Source organism: Ooceraea biroi, chromosome 9, assembly GCF_003672135.1.
Source record: "Ooceraea biroi isolate clonal line C1 chromosome 9, Obir_v5.4, whole genome shotgun sequence".
Classification (NCBI taxonomy): Eukaryota; Metazoa; Arthropoda; class Insecta; order Hymenoptera; family Formicidae; genus Ooceraea; species Ooceraea biroi.
In genome coordinates this window covers 5,606,663-5,624,113 of record NC_039514.1, presented here as the reverse complement: position 1 = coordinate 5,624,113, position 17,451 = coordinate 5,606,663, and the positions used below count along the sequence as shown (strand labels likewise).

Below are 17,451 nucleotides of genomic sequence, written 5' to 3'. Positions count from 1 at the left end.
GTGCAGCGGGGCGGCTTCCAGGAACTTCCAACGGTCACATCGATACACGGCGGCGATCAACGAGAATCGCGCTTTCATCACAACACGAGGTCAGGTAAACTGAATACGCTTGTGCCAATCATTATTGTTGTATTGTAATTTACGCATTTTGGTGAGCATGTCTCAAGATCGCGATTCGCAACCGTCCGAGGCGGGAAATTTTTCCGCGCTTAAGAAAAAGCGAGCTACAATAAAGGGTTCGTGTACACGTATACAAACGTTCATGAATAATATTAGTCAGATTACATCAGATGTGATAGCACATATTGAAGAACGCAGGGAGCGGTTAGATGCATATTGGTGCGATTACGATAATGTACAAACGGAAATCGAGACTTTAGATGATAAAGAAGTGGAAGATAGAATTGCGTTTGAAGATGCGTTTTATTTATTGCGCGCGCAAATGCGGCGTTTGTTGGCGAACACATCCGGAAGGTACACATCAAGCAGTGTGTCACATACCACGGCATCTCAATCAGAATCTAAAGTAGATTCATCCGCGAGTGTTCGATTACCAAAGATAAGCTTACCTTCTTTTTCGGGTAAATATGAGGAATGGTTACCGTTCCACGATATGTTTATTGCTATTGTACACGATAATAAGGCATTAAATAATATTCAGCGATTTCAATATTTACGTGCGTCTTTGTCTGGTGATGCGGCCAGTCTCATTGCGGCTTTAGAAATATCGGACAGCAATTACGCGGTTGCGTGGGATATTTTAAGACAGAGATACGATAATAAGCGCGTTATCATTCAAACTCATATTAGAGGCATCATGGATTTGCCCGCAATGGTCAAAGAAAATTCAAAGGAATTAAGACAAATTTCAGATGGTGCATGTAGACACATACTTGCATTAAAGGCATTAAAAAGACCAGTTGATTACTGGGACGATTTGCTTGTTTACATTCTTAGTTCAAAATTAGATTCCGTAACAGCAAAGGAATGGCAATCTTCATTAAAAAACGGGGAGATTCCCACTTTTAAGCAGTTTACAGAGTTTGTTTCGCATACGCGGTCAAGTTTTGGAAACAACCACTAGAGTTAAACACAGTTGTTAATAAAGGGTACAATACTCGTTATCATGCACAAGGTAATGCTAAGCAACAATTATCACATTTAGTTACTTACAATGGTAAAGTGTTCATTTTGCAATGATGAACATGCTGTTTATTCGTGCAAGGAATTTTTGGCATTACCTATTGCTCGGCGTGTAGCCGAAATACGTAAAAAGGGTTTATGTCTCAATTGTTTGCGTTCCACAGGACACATTGCGGCAAATTGTAATGCCGGAGCTTGTAAAATATGTCGATCAAGGCACAATACATTATTACATCGTCAAGACAAAAACGAGGATAAGCCAAAGGAGGAATCAAAGAATTCCTCGTCACCCAAGGAAGCAACCGAAATGTCAAGTCAAGGACAATCTTCGATTGCAGCACATAGTTCTCTCGCATGTAATCAGGTATTGCTGTCTACCGCAGTGGTATACATAATTGACAAGGGAGGAGCACGTCAGTCGTGTCGCGCTCTTCTTGACTGCGGTTCACAGGCAAATTTTGTTACACGTAAGTTTTTTGAATCATTAGGATTAAAGGCCCGATCAATAAATGCTTGTGTGACCGGAATTAACAATGCATCTACGATGTTTAATCAAATTGTTGGTGTTACTCTTCAATCACGAGTAAATTCTTTTTCCACGAGTTTTGAATGCATAATTACGGACCAGATAACTGGAAAGATTCCTCCGGTTTCCGTGAAACGTCATTTGATTGGATTGCCAGGTAATATTGAACTTGCAGACCCGCAATTCAATTCATCGGCGGATGTTGATTTGTTAATAGGTGTAGATTTGTTTTGGCAATTGTTGTGTGTTGGTCAATTCAAGGAGTTTAAGGGAAGTTTAACATTACAAAAAACGCGTCTTGGTTGGATCATTGCTGGGCGTGTATTTAATTCGTTGGCTTTACCACAAAAAATACGTTCGTTAACAGCGTTAATAAGTAACACGGAATTACATGATCAGTTGTGTAAGTTTTGGCAATTAGAAGAGGTTTCTCGCGGTTTTGAAAATCGTACGGTTGAAGAACGAGCTTGCGAAGCTCACTTCAAAATTTATACATCAATTAACGAACAAGGTCGTTACATTGTAAAGTTACCGGTAAAGGATGATGTATTACGAAAGATCGGTGATTCAAAGGAAATCGCGTTGAAACGGTTTATACAACTTGAAAGACGATTTGAACGTGATCCAGAGTTTAAAAAACATTATGTTAATTTTATAAAGGAATACATTAATTTAGATCATATGAGAAAGGTCTCGTCGGTTGATGAGGATAATAGCACATCATTTTACTTGCCGCACCACGGGGTGTGGAAGCAAACCGATCAGTTTGTAAAACTACGCGTGGTATTTGACGCCTCGTGCAAAACCACTACGGGAGTATCTTTGAACGATGCTTTGATGGTCGGACCGGTGATACAGCAAGAATTATTTTTGATTCTTTTGAGATTTCGCACACATGCAGTTGTATTCACGGCGGATATAGTAAAAATGTATCGCCAAGTATTGATACATGAATCGCAAAGAAGTTTGCAACGCATATTTTGGAGGGACAACACGAGTGTTCCTATCGAGATATTTGAATTGATTACCGTAACGCATGGTACGGGTTCCGCGTCATTTTTAGTTACAGAATGCGTTCAAGATTTAGCTGCGAAACATGCAGCAGAATTTCCGCAAGGTTCAGAGTGTGCGCTTCGAGATTTTTATGTCGATGACTTACTTACTGGGGCAGATTCGATTGATGAAGCTAAGCGTATACGTGATCAAATTGAAGCATTATTGAGACGAGGTCATTTTGAGTTGAGTAAATGGCATTCGAACCACGCAGAATTAGCACCGGTTCATAAGGGAGCCGTTGATGAAACAGTAGTGTTACATGGCGATGACACGCCGAAGGTGTTGGGAGTGCAATGGCATCCGCCAACAGATCAGTTTACGTTTAAATGTAACGTTTCGTCCGATGTTAGGCGTATTACAAAGCGCACGGTATTGTCCGACGCTTCAAAATTATTCGATCCACTGGGGCTATTAGGGCCGATCATAGTTGTAGCAAAGTTAATTATTCAAGACGCTTGGCAATCCAATATAGAATGGGACGAATCCTTACCGCAAGATCTCCATGCGAGATGGTTGAGTTTTCGACAACAATTATTTTATATTAGTGAAGTGAAATTGCCTCGCCAAGTCAAATATAGTACAAGAGCAACCTACATTCAATTACATGGTTTTTGCGACGCAAGTCAACGTGCTTACGGGGCTTGCATTTACATAAGAAGTTGTATTGATTTAAATGAGTATCGAACAGAGTTGTTATGCTCTAAATCACGCGTGGCTCCCATTAGGGCGATAACTCTCCCCAGGTTAGAGTTATGCGCAGCCGTTCTTTTGGCTCAATTATTAGAGAAAGTTCGATCTGCAATTGATTTATCCGAAATACAAATTGTTTTATGGTCAGATTCCACAATTACATTACAATGGATATCTTCATCTTCACGCAAGTGGCCAACCTTTATCGCGAATCGAGTCGACGAAGTTCAGCGACTCACTAAAGCACATCAATGGAGACACATATCTTCACACGATAATCCCGCTGATATCATTTCTCGTGGAGCCACTCTTCACGACTTGATGAACAATCGTATTTGGTGGAATGGTCCTTCTTTTTTCGCTGTAGAAGAGCATCATTGGCCTCCGAGCAATTTTTCAAGTACATTAGACGCTCATTCGGAACAGGAATGTATAATAAGCGCAGTTTCCAAGGTCACTGTTTTTATCATTAATGATTTATTAATTAAGTATTCAAATTTACACAAGATATTGCGAATCATCGCACGTTGTTTAAGATTCCTTCCTGAACATCGGCGTAAATTCAATGGAGAGTTTATATCGCATCAGGAAATAGCAGCAGCTTTAATTGTTGTTTGCAGAAGCATTCAAAGAGAAGCGTTTCCAGAGGAGTACGCTCAGTTATCCAAAAATAAGCCTATCAGCAATTCGAGCAATTTGTTATCTTTATCTCCATTTTTTGACGCAAATGGTTTGATTAGAGTAGGAGGAAGATTAAAAAATTCTGATATGGCCTATGAAGCATGCCATCCAATATTGTTACCGAAACATAAATTTACTGAGCTCATGATTCAACGTGAACATATTCGAAACCTTCATTCGGGATTGCAGGCGACCATAGCAGTTGTCAGGTCGAGATTTTGGCCATTGTCGGTACGTTCTATCACCCGAAAGGTTATTCGCGAATGCATCATTTGTTTTAAGCATAAGCCAGTTATTCCGCAAGCAATAATGGGCAATTTGCCTGAAAATAGAGTAACTGTTTCAAGACCATTTAGTCATACCGGGGTAGACTATGCAGGTCCGATGTTTCTAAAGGAATCCAAGCGGCGCAACGCGAAAATTATTAAATCATATGTAGCATTATTTGTTTGTTTCGCGACAAAGGCAGTTCATATAGAGGTAGTAAGCGATTTGACATCTCAAGCATTTTTAGGTGCGTTTAAGCGTTTTATTTCACGTCGTGGAAAACCGAATTGCATGTACTCCGATAACGGAACAGCATTTGTAGGAGCGAAAAGGCAGATGAAAGAGTTTAGTGAATTCATCAATAGCGATCAGACGAGCAACGAGCTCAGAAATTGTTTACGCGATAATGAAACCGCGTGGCAATTTATCCCATCACATGCGCCTCATTTTGGTGGATTATGGGAGTCTGCTATAAAATCGGTTAAGACACACTTACATCGAATTGTAGGTAATGCGAACCTCACGTTTGAGGAATTACAAACTGTATTATGCGAGATCGAAGCGATGTTGAATTCGCGTCCGTTGACACCGCTTAGTACAGATCCTAATGATTTACATTGTATTACTCCAGGGCATTTTTTGATTGGCACAGCGTTAAACAGTTTTCCAGTCCCTGACCTTGTAGAGGTTCCAGCCAATCGACTGCTACGCTGGGAAAGAGTGGAGCAACTCCGACAGCATTTTTGGAAGCGGTGGAGCTCGGAGTATTTACATACGCTCATCGAAAGATCGAAATGGAAAATCAACAAGGGATCGCCGCTGAAGGTTGACCAATTGGTACTTATTCAGCAGCCTAATTTAGGACCCACTCAATGGGTGCTCGGCAGGGTGCAAAATATACATCCTGGCGATGATGGCGTTGTTCGAGCCGCAACAGTGAAGACTGTAAAGGGACTTATTACCAGGCCACTGGCGAAATTGGCCATACTTCCGTTAGATTAAGTATAGTTGTTGTTGCGTTTGCGTTTTATTTAGTATTAGGTAGCATTTATACGTTGTGCGTTTTGTTTAGTGTTAGACATTATTTATATCGTTTTGAAAGTTAGTACTTTCAAGGGGGGCGGGATATGTTCCGTACTTTTTTATATATCGCTTTTTTTTTATTATGATTTCGTTTGGGTATTTCGCGGCGTCGTACGTCACTGGGCTATTGTCGCCGTTTCGTTGTTTTTCCCGAGTCGCGCGACGCGATCGCGAGCTCGTAGAATCAGAACGAGTCCGTACGGGCATGCGAACAGAAGCAGAAGCAGCCCAAGTATATTTCTATATAGTGCGATTAGTGGACTGTAAAAAGTAAACTCGTTTGTGCTCTAAATATAATAAGTAAAACGAAGCTCAAAATATTTTCTCGCCCCACCTGGAAATACGTGGAGACGAGGGCGTCATTACAGACGCGGCGGATCGACACGACACAGGGTCGTGGCTCGATTGCATCGAAAGGTGCGACACCGCGCACGAGGCACGGAAGCTTCACAAAACAAATGTATCATTCGTAAGATAAATAGTTGAGATCGGTCATACGCCAATATGATAAATACATAGCAAAGAAATGTGAACACATGCCAAAAAATAAACCATTGAGAGGTCTCAATTAATGCATAAAATGGTTAGCAATCAGTCAAACGCCAATACGATTGTAACGTACCGCTGTGCAACGGATAGCTCGCGAGTAACCCAGGTCGGTGAGATCGTATGCGATAGGGCGGGTAGTTGAGTGAGTAGCCTCGGTTGATAAGAGAACGTGGATTTATTCAGGTTCTATTCCGGATAATACATATTGAACGTCGGACTTACAACCAACGACGGAATGCGCGAACTTATAACTAGCGACGGAATACGCGAACTTAGAACTAAGGGCCGCTCAGTACGCGGGCTTGCGGTGGAGTGCCGCTCAATACGCGGGCTTGCGGTGGAGTGCCGCTCAGTACGCGGGCTTGCGGTGGAGTGCCGCTCAGTACGCGGGCTTGCGGTGGAGTGCCGCTCAGTACGCGGGCTTGCGGTGGAGTGCCGCTCAGTACGCGGGCTTGCGGTGGAGTGACGTTCATACGCGGGCTTGCGGTGGAGTTGCAGGATCGGTTGTCGCTCAATACGCGGACACGGAAGGCCAGAGTCGGAGCGCTCTGGTCGGGAAATGGTGTCGGTTTCTTCGCTCGCCGCGCTTATATATTGCCGGTTTGGGGGTGCGGGGTCTGGTAGCGTGGTGCGGGGGGGTCGCCGCGGTGGGGAAGCGGAATCGGCGGCTCTTTCGCGACCCGCAGTGGCGTCGCGCTCGCTTTGCGGATTGCATTGGCGTAGGATGCGCGTGACTTCGTCACACGATGGAAAATACATATTACTAACAAGGAAAGGTACGGAAGTGTCCCCCTCCGATTTTGATGAACTTTGAATATGTTGTTTTCCAGCTCAAAATAAGGGACATGTATTTTTTTATACGTGCCCTAACTCACTTTTAGGGGGTTAAACACCCCTTTGAAAAAGTCGGTGTTTATCTTTCGAGGCGAATATCTTGGAAACTATTAAACATAGAAAAATTGTTTTCGAATAAAAAATGAATGGCTTTGAGAGTACTTTAAAAGAGAATAAGGAACAAAATTTTTTAGTTTCTTATTTTTTTAAATACCCCCACCACTCATCATTTTTTTTCAGAATTTTGAAATTTTGTTATCACCAATAGAAAGCTTATTTTTTTATGAATTCAACCATGTATAATAAAGTTGCGTTCCGAGAAATCATTTTCGAGAATTAATTACAAACGCCTCCGTATATACGCTATTTGTGCCCGTCCATGTGACCGATTTCTTTACGCAACACATTTTGTCCGCATCTTCTCTTAATAACAGATGACTACATCATAACTGGTAAAACATATTTTGTAACGAACAAAAGAGAACTTTAATATGTCAAAAGTCAAGTTGAATGCGTCGTGTAACAGATTACTATGCGGCGAGACAGACTCATTTTAGAGGCTTCCTTCATTAATAACAATAGACGGATAGATGTATACATTACATGTTGCACTTATTTATTACTTATTGTTTTAGGTAGAAATGATAGTAATATCTTAAGACATCATAGATCGCAGCTATTTCTATAACTTTAATTTAAAATCTACGGAAAAGATGAAATAGGTGGAAAAATTGAATTGTAATAGAACAATACAAGAACGTTGTAAGTGATATGAAATAGATAATGTAGACATATATATCATTTGAGCAGTAGTATAAAATGCCGTCACTTTGCCAGCGTCACTCTAGTACATTACACTGTCTTATCATGTACTATTATCGCAGTATGTTTTGTACGACCTTTTACTATTAATGGGCAAGAGCAGCATTATGGCAGAGAATATTTAGTAATATGTTTATTAGAAAATAGAACAAAGATCAGATCTGTTCATAATGCTGGAGAGCATAGCAGAGATATTGGACAGTTAAGAAATCGTGTAGAATTTATACGTAATAGAGATAGTAGAGATGAAAGTCATCGATGAGTCAGAATAAATAATACGTAAATGAAAATTAAGATTTTTTTCAAGAAAGGTAACTAAACTTTAAATACTTATATAATTTAAATAATAAAATAAAAAAGTAATATGTATCAAAATATAATAATTGTTTTACAATTTTAACTTACAATTGTAGTTTGCAACTAAATGTAAAAGGAGTACGGAAAAGATGAAATAGGTGGAAAAATTGAATTGTAATAGAACAATACAAGAACGTTGTAAGTGATATGAAATAGATAATGTAGACATATATATCATTTGAGCAGTAGTATAAAATGCCGTCACTTTGCCAGCGTCACTCTAGTACGTTACACTGTCTTATCGTGTACTATTATCAGTGTGAATTATTAATAGCTACGAGTAGTAGGTATGTATTGATATTTTGAAAATGTCTACTAATCTTTATATGTTTTTTTCACAATTTTACAATTTTATTATTTTTTGTCAAATATAATATAACTTTATATTAGTCATGTTTTTCTTACAGTATAGCAAAGATATTTCTTGGTACTTCGGATCTTTTGTAGAAAATATGTAGAAAATACGCAGACGTTTATGTATTACGTTATTCAACTTCTTTATTGAAACAGACCTCCCTTGAAAAACAAATATTTTAAAAAAGGTACGCAATACTATGTATGCTTGTTATTAAAATGAGAATAAAATAAAATATTTATTTAAATGCCGTATTATAATGTAAATACAATAAAATGTGTTACTATTCTTTAAGCACGATTATTAATTATGTTTTAAACATGTATGCATGTATGTACGTAATTTATTGTGTATAATTTTTAAAGCAAAATGCAATTCAATCCGAGAAACGTCATAATACTGCTGTTTACTGCTGCTACTTTTAATTTGCCACAAACTCCTGTTACAAATGAGGAAATGGAAGTAAAAGAGAAAATAGAAAACATGCTGCAAAAAATGTACGAGGATAAATACGAAATTGAAGAAGAAGATTCTCTTGATTTTGAAAATTCATTTGATATACCTGAAACAGAACCAGTAGCAGAGAAAGAAGAAAATGAAAACGAAATAACATATGTAAAGGAAATGATATGTGTAAATGATGATATTCCAATTGAATATAAAAGAAATGCTGTTGAGTTTTGGAAACCTGTTAATTCAATTAAGACAAAACCTCTCGAGTCTGTGAAACATAGATTTCGGAAAGTTACATCCTTACGTCAATTACGAAGATGGCAAGAACAAGTGAATAGAGGTGGAACTAGATTGCAGAAGCTGAAAGAAATTGCATCATATACATTAGAGAAATTCAAAGAAGGTCTTGAGAAAGGAGTAATTATTCACGACACTGATATTACTCGATGGGCCCTGAAAGCGCAACAGGAAATAAATGCACCAGGATTTACAGCATCAATTGGATAGGTAAAAAGATTTAAGCTAGCACATAATATTGTTTCCCGAAAAATTACAAAATTTGTTACAAAAAAGACTTTGCAATCAAAAGAAAATCTGATAACCGAAAGCAATAGGTTTATTGACAATGTTAAAGATTATATTACGCGCTATGGACTTGAAAATGTTTATAATTCAGATCAAAGCGGATTTCAATTAGAATTTCACTCTGGTCGTTCTTTAGCAATCCAAGGTACAAAAAAGGTTGAGTGCACGGCACGGTCGATATCGGCAACTACACATAGTTACACTATACAACCGACAATTTCAGCTGATGGTAGATTATTATCGCCTCTTTTTATTGTTTTAAAAGAACGCACTGGATCATTCGGTCCGAGAGTACAAGAAGTAATGTTTAGAGAAAACAATATTTATGTTATGGCTTCTCAATCTGGAAAATTAACATCACATCATTTTGAGATTTGGTTAAGAGAAGTTTATTTTCCAAATGTTGGTTCTAAATCGGTTTTGTTACTGGATTCTTGGAGTGGACATTGTCCAAATGTAATTGCAAGAAATAAACCAGAATCTGCAGAAGATGCATTTTTTCTAACTATACCAGCAGGGACAACGGGTCGAATACAACCATTAGATGTGTATGGTTTTCGCTTGTGGAAAAATTTTATAAAACATTTTTCGGATATTGTCATACTTCTAGATTTAGAAATCAACCTTCATTCGCGAGATGCCATTTTAAAATTACAATCATTAACACATTTTCAATTTTCATCACCAAGATTTAGAAATGTATTTAAATATGCATGGTATAAAAGCGGTTATAGAACATAGACCAGCGGAATTTGAAACGCCAGTTGACTTTTGTTTTAAAACAAATTTTAAACCGACATGCGATGTTTGTGGCGGCATTGCTATAATTACTTGCGCATGGTGTAAGAAATCTCTTTGTATACAACATTTCTTTCATGGCCATCATCTTTGTTATAATTTTGACCCATAAATATTTACATTATTCCAAATTGTATTAACAATTTGTTTTATTTGTAATTTTGTTTCAATATTGTTACACAATACATTATATTACATATTATAACAAAATTGTTTATTTTCATCAATAAAAACATTGATAAAATATATATAATTTAATAAACAAATATATAATATAATATATGTGTGTTTATTTCTATTTTTCCCTTATACTATTCCTCGACCAAACTAGAAGATAGGTGCAGACTTCCATTACCAGGGATCCCATAGCACATGCCTGTACTTCCTCGTCATTACCGTACTCCTTTTACAATTAGTTGCAAACTACAATTGTAAGTTAAAATTGTAAAACAATTATTATATTTTGATACATATTACTTTTTTATTTTATTATTTAAATTATATAAGTATTTAAAGTTTAGTTACCTTTCTTGAAAAAAATCTTAATTTTCATTTACGTATTATTTATTCTGACTCATCGATGACTTTCATCTCTACTATCTCTATTACGTATAAATTCTACACGATTTCTTAACTGTCCAATATCTCTGCTATGCTCTCCAGCATTATGAACAGATCTGATCTTTGTTCTATTTTCTAATAAACATATTACTAAATATTCTCTGCCATAATGCTGCTCTTGCCCATTAATAGTAAAAGGTCGTACAAAACATACTGCGATAATAGTACATGATAAGACAGTGTAATGTACTAGAGTGACGCTGGCAAAGTGACGGCATTTTATACTACTGCTCAAATGATATATATGTCTACATTATCTATTTCATATCACTTACAACGTTCTTGTATTGTTCTATTACAATTCAATTTTTCCACCTATTTCATCTTTTCCGTAGATTTTAAATTAAAGTTATAGAAATAGCTGCGATCTATGATGTCTTAAGATATTACTATCATTTCTACCTAAAACAATAAGTAATAAATAAGTGCAACATGTAATGTATACATCTATCCGTCTATTGTTATTAATGAAGGAAGCCTCTAAAATGAGTCTGTCTCGCCGCATAGTAATCTGTTACACGACGCATTCAACTTGACTTTTGACATATTAAAGTTCTCTTTTGTTCGTTACAAAATATGTTTTACCAGTTATGATGTAGTCATCTGTTATTAAGAGAAGATGCGGACAAAATGTGTTGCGTAAAGAAATCGGTCACATGGACGGGCACAAATAGCGTATATACGGAGGCGTTTGTAATTAATTCTCGAAAATGATTTCTCGGAACGCAACTTTATTATACATGGTTGAATTCATAAAAAAATAAGCTTTCTATTGGTGATAACAAAATTTCAAAATTCTGAAAAAAAATGATGAGTGGTGGGGGTATTTAAAAAAATAAGAAACTAAAAAATTTTGTTCCTTATTCTCTTTTAAAGTACTCTCAAAGCCATTCATTTTTATTCGAAAACAATTTTTCTATGTTTAATAGTTTCCAAGATATTCGCCTCGAAAGATAAACACCGACTTTTTCAAAGGGGTGTTTAACCCCCTAAAAGTGAGTTAGGGCACGTATAAAAAAATACATGTCCCTTATTTTGAGCTGGAAAACAACATATTCAAAGCTCATCAAAATCGGAGGGGGATACTTCCGTACCTTTCCTTGTAAGTGTGAACATTTGCAAGACATAACTCATATAAATGCATCAATTCATAAAAATAAAATAATGAAAGATATGTTATACGATAATATGACGAACACATGGGAATAAGGGTGAACATAAACCATACATGAATAATTAAATACAATAACGCAGGTGTAAAACAATAATTAACGCTTGGATAAATCCGATCAGAATAATAGGCACGTATACTATGAATAAAAACCCGTTAAATGCACAAACATAAGCGGTAATTGATAGTTAGCCATTAACCGAAGAGGTATCAGAAATGTGGACGTGCAATAATACGGAGAAGAATATTCTTTGAATTAACCAAAAAATGCAATATAACTTTAACTTGAGAAAAAATCCTTGAATTATATGAATAACTGAGGTGAACGCATGCCAAGGATGAAAACCTTCAAAAACTCAATAATTACAAATGTGCATCGGTATGCAAAATATCATAGAAAGACATAGGTGAACATTCACAGAAAATAATCAGTTACGTATACACAGGAAAAATCATACAGATAAATACAGATAACCACAGACAAATCAGTGATAGAGCATTTCACGAACAGACCAGAAGAATATGATCGGGATTACAATCGTACGACATCGGTAAATGCATAATTTGTTGAATAAGATAATAATAAACGACGTTGAACCATGCAAGAAAAAAATAATAATGTGTTCGTAAACCAACAACAGTAAAAAATGCATGATACAACTATAATCGTTGTTTTAACATTAAGTGAATATATTGAAATGATATTAACGGGAATCAACCAAGAAAGATTGTTAAACACATGAAACTGTATCAACCGATTGCCCTGCATCCAGAAAAGGGGCTTGACTTTGCTGCTATATTCGTGATGCCGTAATGGCGGTCTCTCCAAAATGAGCACTCCGAATCGAACGGATCGGTTCACCGCCAAAAAGCGTATGATACTTATCTCCTCGCCCTTTCGATTCGTAACTAATCTGGCTGAGCAGGTTCGTTAGTAATCGTCTCGTGTACAGTGATCCTTTCTCTCCGATTTGATCATCAAAAACCTCTTTGGACAATTCCACCGCTTTCAATCTCTCCAGTCACACACACGGGAAGACAAAAAAAACTGCCTCGAACAAAAAAACTCCTTTCTCCTCCGCTTGTTGAATCGGTTGCTAAGAAACTTGAATCTGCGCGCCGCGACGAGTATTCCTCCGCGCCTACGCACTACGGTCGTACGGCCGCTCTACGCGCCGGGCGATTCGCGCTCGCTATCAATAGTATCGACTGTTTCCGATACTCCGCGGAATGACGAATCGCGTGCACGGTTAACTACACGACGGTGGAGGGGGAAGATTTTGTAACACTATTATTTCAATAAAATTTGTATAAGAAGTACAAAAGGTGTACTTTATTATGCAACAAGTCCCATTTTTATAGTTTGTGTCTTGGCTCTGCAAAAAATTCATGAAAAATGCCCTTTTTGGGGGGCTCCAAACGTATATGCCCCCTTAAGTCCTCAAAACACTTTTCAAACGCTGAAGCTGGTATTACTTTGAGCTCTTCGTCGTCGTCGTCGTCGTCGTCGACATGGTCCTGTCACTCACGCCCTCTCGGTTTCTCATTCACTGGCTCTCGCGCACGCATTCACTCGCTCTCTCGCCCTCTCACTCTCTCATTCACTGGCTTTTTTGCTCTCTCATTCACTCGCTCTCTCGCTCTCCCGCTCTCCCTATCTCCTTTCTTTCCCTTCTTTCCACCTCTCTTATCTTCCCTATCTCCTCCCTCTCCCTTCTTTTTTCCTCGCTCTTCTCCACTTCTCTCCACCACTCTTCTTCCTCTTCATCCACCGCACCTTCCTCTTCTATCTTCCTCTTCCTCTCCTCTTCTTTCTCACGTCTCACCCCTCCACTTTCCTCTCCATCTCTTCTCATTCTTCCTTCTTCTTTTGCCCTTGTCACCTCTTCACTCTTCTTTCTCATCTCTCCCTCCTGCTTTTCATCTTCTACTCCTCTCAGCTTCCTTTTCTCCTTCTCTCCGCTCTTCCTTTCTTCCTCTCTCCTCACCTCCGACCTGCATCCCTCCGCTCCTTCTAACCTCTTTTCCCTTTCATTCTCCTGTTTCGCCCTTTCTTCCTCTCCCTCCTTCATCCCTTTCATCATCACCATCATCTTTCCCATCATCTCCATCATCTTGCCCATCATCTCCTTCATCTCCTTTATTTCTTCTCTAACCTTTTTCGCTCCTTCCATTCTCCATTCACTTTCCTCTTTTCTCTTCCCTCACTAACCTCTCCTTGCCTGATCCTCGATTCACGTGTCAACCATCGACCATGCCTTCGATTTCCAGCTTCGATCATCTCCTTCTGCCGCCCTCTACCGAGTTCCGTTCTTACTACCTCCATCTTCCTGTTTTACCTACCGCCCTTCTTTGTGTCCCTGCTATCTTACGTAATCATTTCCATCCTTTTAACCTCTTTCTCCTCTATTCTCGTAACTCTCCTCCACTCTCTCTCCTCTCATTCTCCTCTCTCTCTTCTCCTTCTTCGTGCCTCTCATCTCCTCTCCTCCTTCTTTCCGCTTCTCTCATACTTTCCTCTCTCTTCACCTTAACATCCCGAACACTCCTTTCTTTCAACACACCACTCCTACCTGTCCTTTCAATCCACTCTTTCTCCTCTCCTCCTCTTCCTTTTTCTTCTTCTCCATTTGCCCTATCTCCTCCGCTCTCTCTCCATCCTTTCTCTCAATTTCTTCCTCCTTTGTCACTTACTCTCACTTATCTCCCCTTTTTCTTTTAGAGCCTTATTCTACACTTCCCACCTCACCAACCGCCATCTTGTCCCCCATTATAAGAGTAAGTGATACTTAAATATGGCGTCAAATTTGTTAAATGCATTGCTTTAAATTATTCGAACAATAAACGGTTCAAACAAATCAGGAAGAAGATTGAAAAACATTGAAGTGTGCTGTAGCGGCTTAAATTATAGAGGATTTGGGAGTTGTTCATTACATATGTTATTGACGTAAAGATTCTCTTTTAATATTTTTATATAAAACCTATTTATTACAGTAGTAAGGAAACAAAATGTGAGATACAGTATTACTAGATTTTTAATAATTTTATTTGCAAATAGCATACTTCAATGTTTTTCAATCTTCTTCCTGATTTGTTTGAACCGTTTATTGTTCGAATAATTTAAAGCAATGCATTTAACAAATTTGACGCCATATTTAAGTATCACTTACTCTTATAATATGTTAAATCTTAACGAACGTCACTATACTGTATCCCTCTAAAAAACCTTACAAAGGTAAAAGAATACGCCAAGTACATAAAAAAGCAAAACCAAATATGATGAAATCCATAGTTAACTAGCCAAGTACCTAGAAGCAATTCAGTTTGAGGATTTGTAATTTGAAATAATACTTGGCGTGCCCGAGTCGCATTAAAACGTACGTCCTACCTATAATTTGTGTAAACTCTATGTGTAAATTATTTGTATTGAGTGAGTAATGAAAAGGGATATTTATAATCACTCCGCTAATGTGCAAAACTGTAAACGTATTTGTTTTAATATTACCAAATACAAAGATTTACGAGTCATTAGTGAAAATACTCAAGGCAGTCCAAATTTAGAAGAATGCATGTCCAATGCGACCCGGGCACGCCAAGTATTATTTTAAATTACAAATCCTCAAACTGAATTGCTTCTAGGTACTTGGTTAGTTAACTATGGATTTCATCATATTTGGTTTTGCTTTTTTATGTACTTGGCGTATTCTTTTACCTTTGTAAGGTTTTTTAGAGGGATCTCATTACTTTTTGTAAAAATGTTTTATATTTCATTAATTTTTAATGTTTTTATAGAAAAGTACATAAAAATAAAAAATAAGGTACCGAACAATGAGAGTCACTGCATAAACATTGAGCATTACCAAGTTCAGTACATAGACGTCAAGTGCTAACGTATAGCTTATCTGGAATTCATATCATTTGACATGTCACATAAACTTATGATTAAACTATTTCAGGAACTAAAGCCGTAATCAAAAATCTAACGGCACTTTTATAAGATAATATGGGTGCAAGCTTTCGGTTGCGACCACTCCAAATAAAAATGGTTCAGTTAATCCTGAAATATTGTAATTAAATGTTAGAATTGTGACGTTTCGTTCTTCTTCTTTTCCGAAATCAGGTTCAGACTCACGTACATATGTTCGCGCATACACATTCAAAGCGATTTTGTATTTTTGTTTTCGTTGCACCACATCGATGACGACGACGACGTTGCACCACGTCGACGACGACGACGACGTTGCACCACGTCAACGACGACGACGACCACGACCACGACGACGTTGCCGTATGACGTTGCAGCACGTCGATGTGGTGCAACGTCGTCGTCGTCGTCGACGTGGTGCAACGTCGTCAACATCGACGTGGTGCAACGTCATCGTCGTCGTCGTTGTCGTCGTCGTCAACATCGACGTGGTGCAAAGTCGTCATCGTCGTCGTCGTCGTCGTCGTGCAACGTCGTCGTCGTCGTCGTGCAACGTCGTCGTCGAATAAATTAAATCGTGCATGTATGAACGCATGTGTGAACGCCAGCTTGAGGGACAAAATCGCTTTGCATGTGTTTGTGCGAGCATACGTACGTGAGTGGTCTGAATTCTATGAAAACCAAAACGTCACAGTTTTAACATAACGATTGCAATATCTCAGGATTGCCTGCACCAATTTAATTCTAATTGATCGCGTTCGAAAGCGTGCACCCATATTATATTATAAAAGTGCCGTTAGATTTTTTATTACGGCTTTAGTTCCTGAGATATTTTAATCACAAGTTTATGTGACCTGTCAAATGATGTAAATTCCGGATAAGCTACTTGGTAGCACCTCGACGATGTCACGCCAGTGCTATATCAAGCGGCTATTTATTTTTTTATGTACTTGGCGTCGCGACGCTTGATTTTTTCAACTTTTTTGCTATTTTGTTGAAACAATTTATTATTTAAACAACTAATTATGCAAATCTGACTTCATATTCACAATTAGCGATCCAGAAACATATATTTTATATTAAATTTTGTTTCTTATATATGTTTATTGTACTTATTGATGATAGGAGGGTGAAAATTGGAAGGGTAATAACTACCCTTAAAACCGCTTTAGAGCACAAATGAAAAAATATGGGTCAAATATTTTTCAAAGTTCTACATTTGTGCCAAATTTGAAAAAAATCGGAGTGTTCCACTTGGGTAGGTTTACTTGTTAGATTAGAGCTATCCAATGAAATCACCCGGGGTGTTTTTTTCGGGGCGGTCTTTACCCCTTCTCGGAATTAGGAAAAAGAGGCTCAGACAATGGGACAGGACGCGATCAGAGTCAGAAGCTTTTCGACTAGTGGAATAGAAAGATCTCCGGATCATTACAGTTCGCGTGCCGTAACAATCTTCTTGCTAGAGGTTCGTTGCCGTTTCGTGTTTCGTTAAGTCACTTGTGCGCTCTCAAAAAATATTACACAAGTGCGTGACC

At 38.1% G+C, this 17,451-nt stretch overlaps 4 protein-coding genes across 9 annotated transcripts in view; 3 read left to right on the top strand and 1 right to left on the bottom strand.

Moving 5' to 3' along the window:
- Positions 1–17,451, bottom strand: part of LOC105276633 — an 89,686-nt gene that overhangs the window by 53,618 nt on the left and 18,617 nt on the right. The window lies entirely within an intron of this gene.
- LOC113562648 lies at positions 158–1,084 on the top strand. The gene has a single exon (XM_026972628.1). The coding sequence runs from the start codon at positions 158–160 to the stop codon at positions 1,082–1,084; it is 927 nt and encodes a 308-aa protein (XP_026828429.1).
- Positions 1,175–5,365, top strand: LOC113562647. Its single transcript, XM_026972627.1, has one exon. The coding sequence runs from the start codon at positions 1,175–1,177 to the stop codon at positions 5,363–5,365; it is 4,191 nt and encodes a 1,396-aa protein (XP_026828428.1).
- LOC113562670 lies at positions 7,107–9,556 on the top strand. Of its 3 annotated transcripts, none has more exons than XM_026972713.1 (3): positions 7,107–7,551; positions 8,107–8,550; positions 8,729–9,556. In XM_026972713.1, the coding sequence occupies exon 3, from the start codon at positions 8,733–8,735 to the stop codon at positions 9,321–9,323; it is 591 nt and encodes a 196-aa protein (XP_026828514.1). In that variant the 5' UTR covers positions 7,107–7,551; positions 8,107–8,550; positions 8,729–8,732; the 3' UTR covers positions 9,324–9,556. The 3 variants fall into 3 exon arrangements, with proteins under 3 accessions (XP_026828514.1, XP_026828513.1, XP_026828512.1); XM_026972712.1 differs by having other exon boundaries at positions 7,107–7,962; positions 8,065–8,550; XM_026972711.1 differs by having other exon boundaries at positions 7,107–8,550.

What these genes read in the sequence shown, in the direction of transcription:
- LOC113562648 (XM_026972628.1), top strand. Translation starts at nt 158, where the DNA reads ATGTCTCAAGATCGCGATTCGCAACCGTCCGAGGCGGGAAATTTTTCC.
- LOC113562647 (XM_026972627.1), top strand. Translation starts at nt 1,175, where the DNA reads ATGGTAAAGTGTTCATTTTGCAATGATGAACATGCTGTTTATTCGTGC.
- LOC113562670 (XM_026972713.1), top strand. Translation starts at nt 8,733, where the DNA reads ATGCAATTCAATCCGAGAAACGTCATAATACTGCTGTTTACTGCTGCT.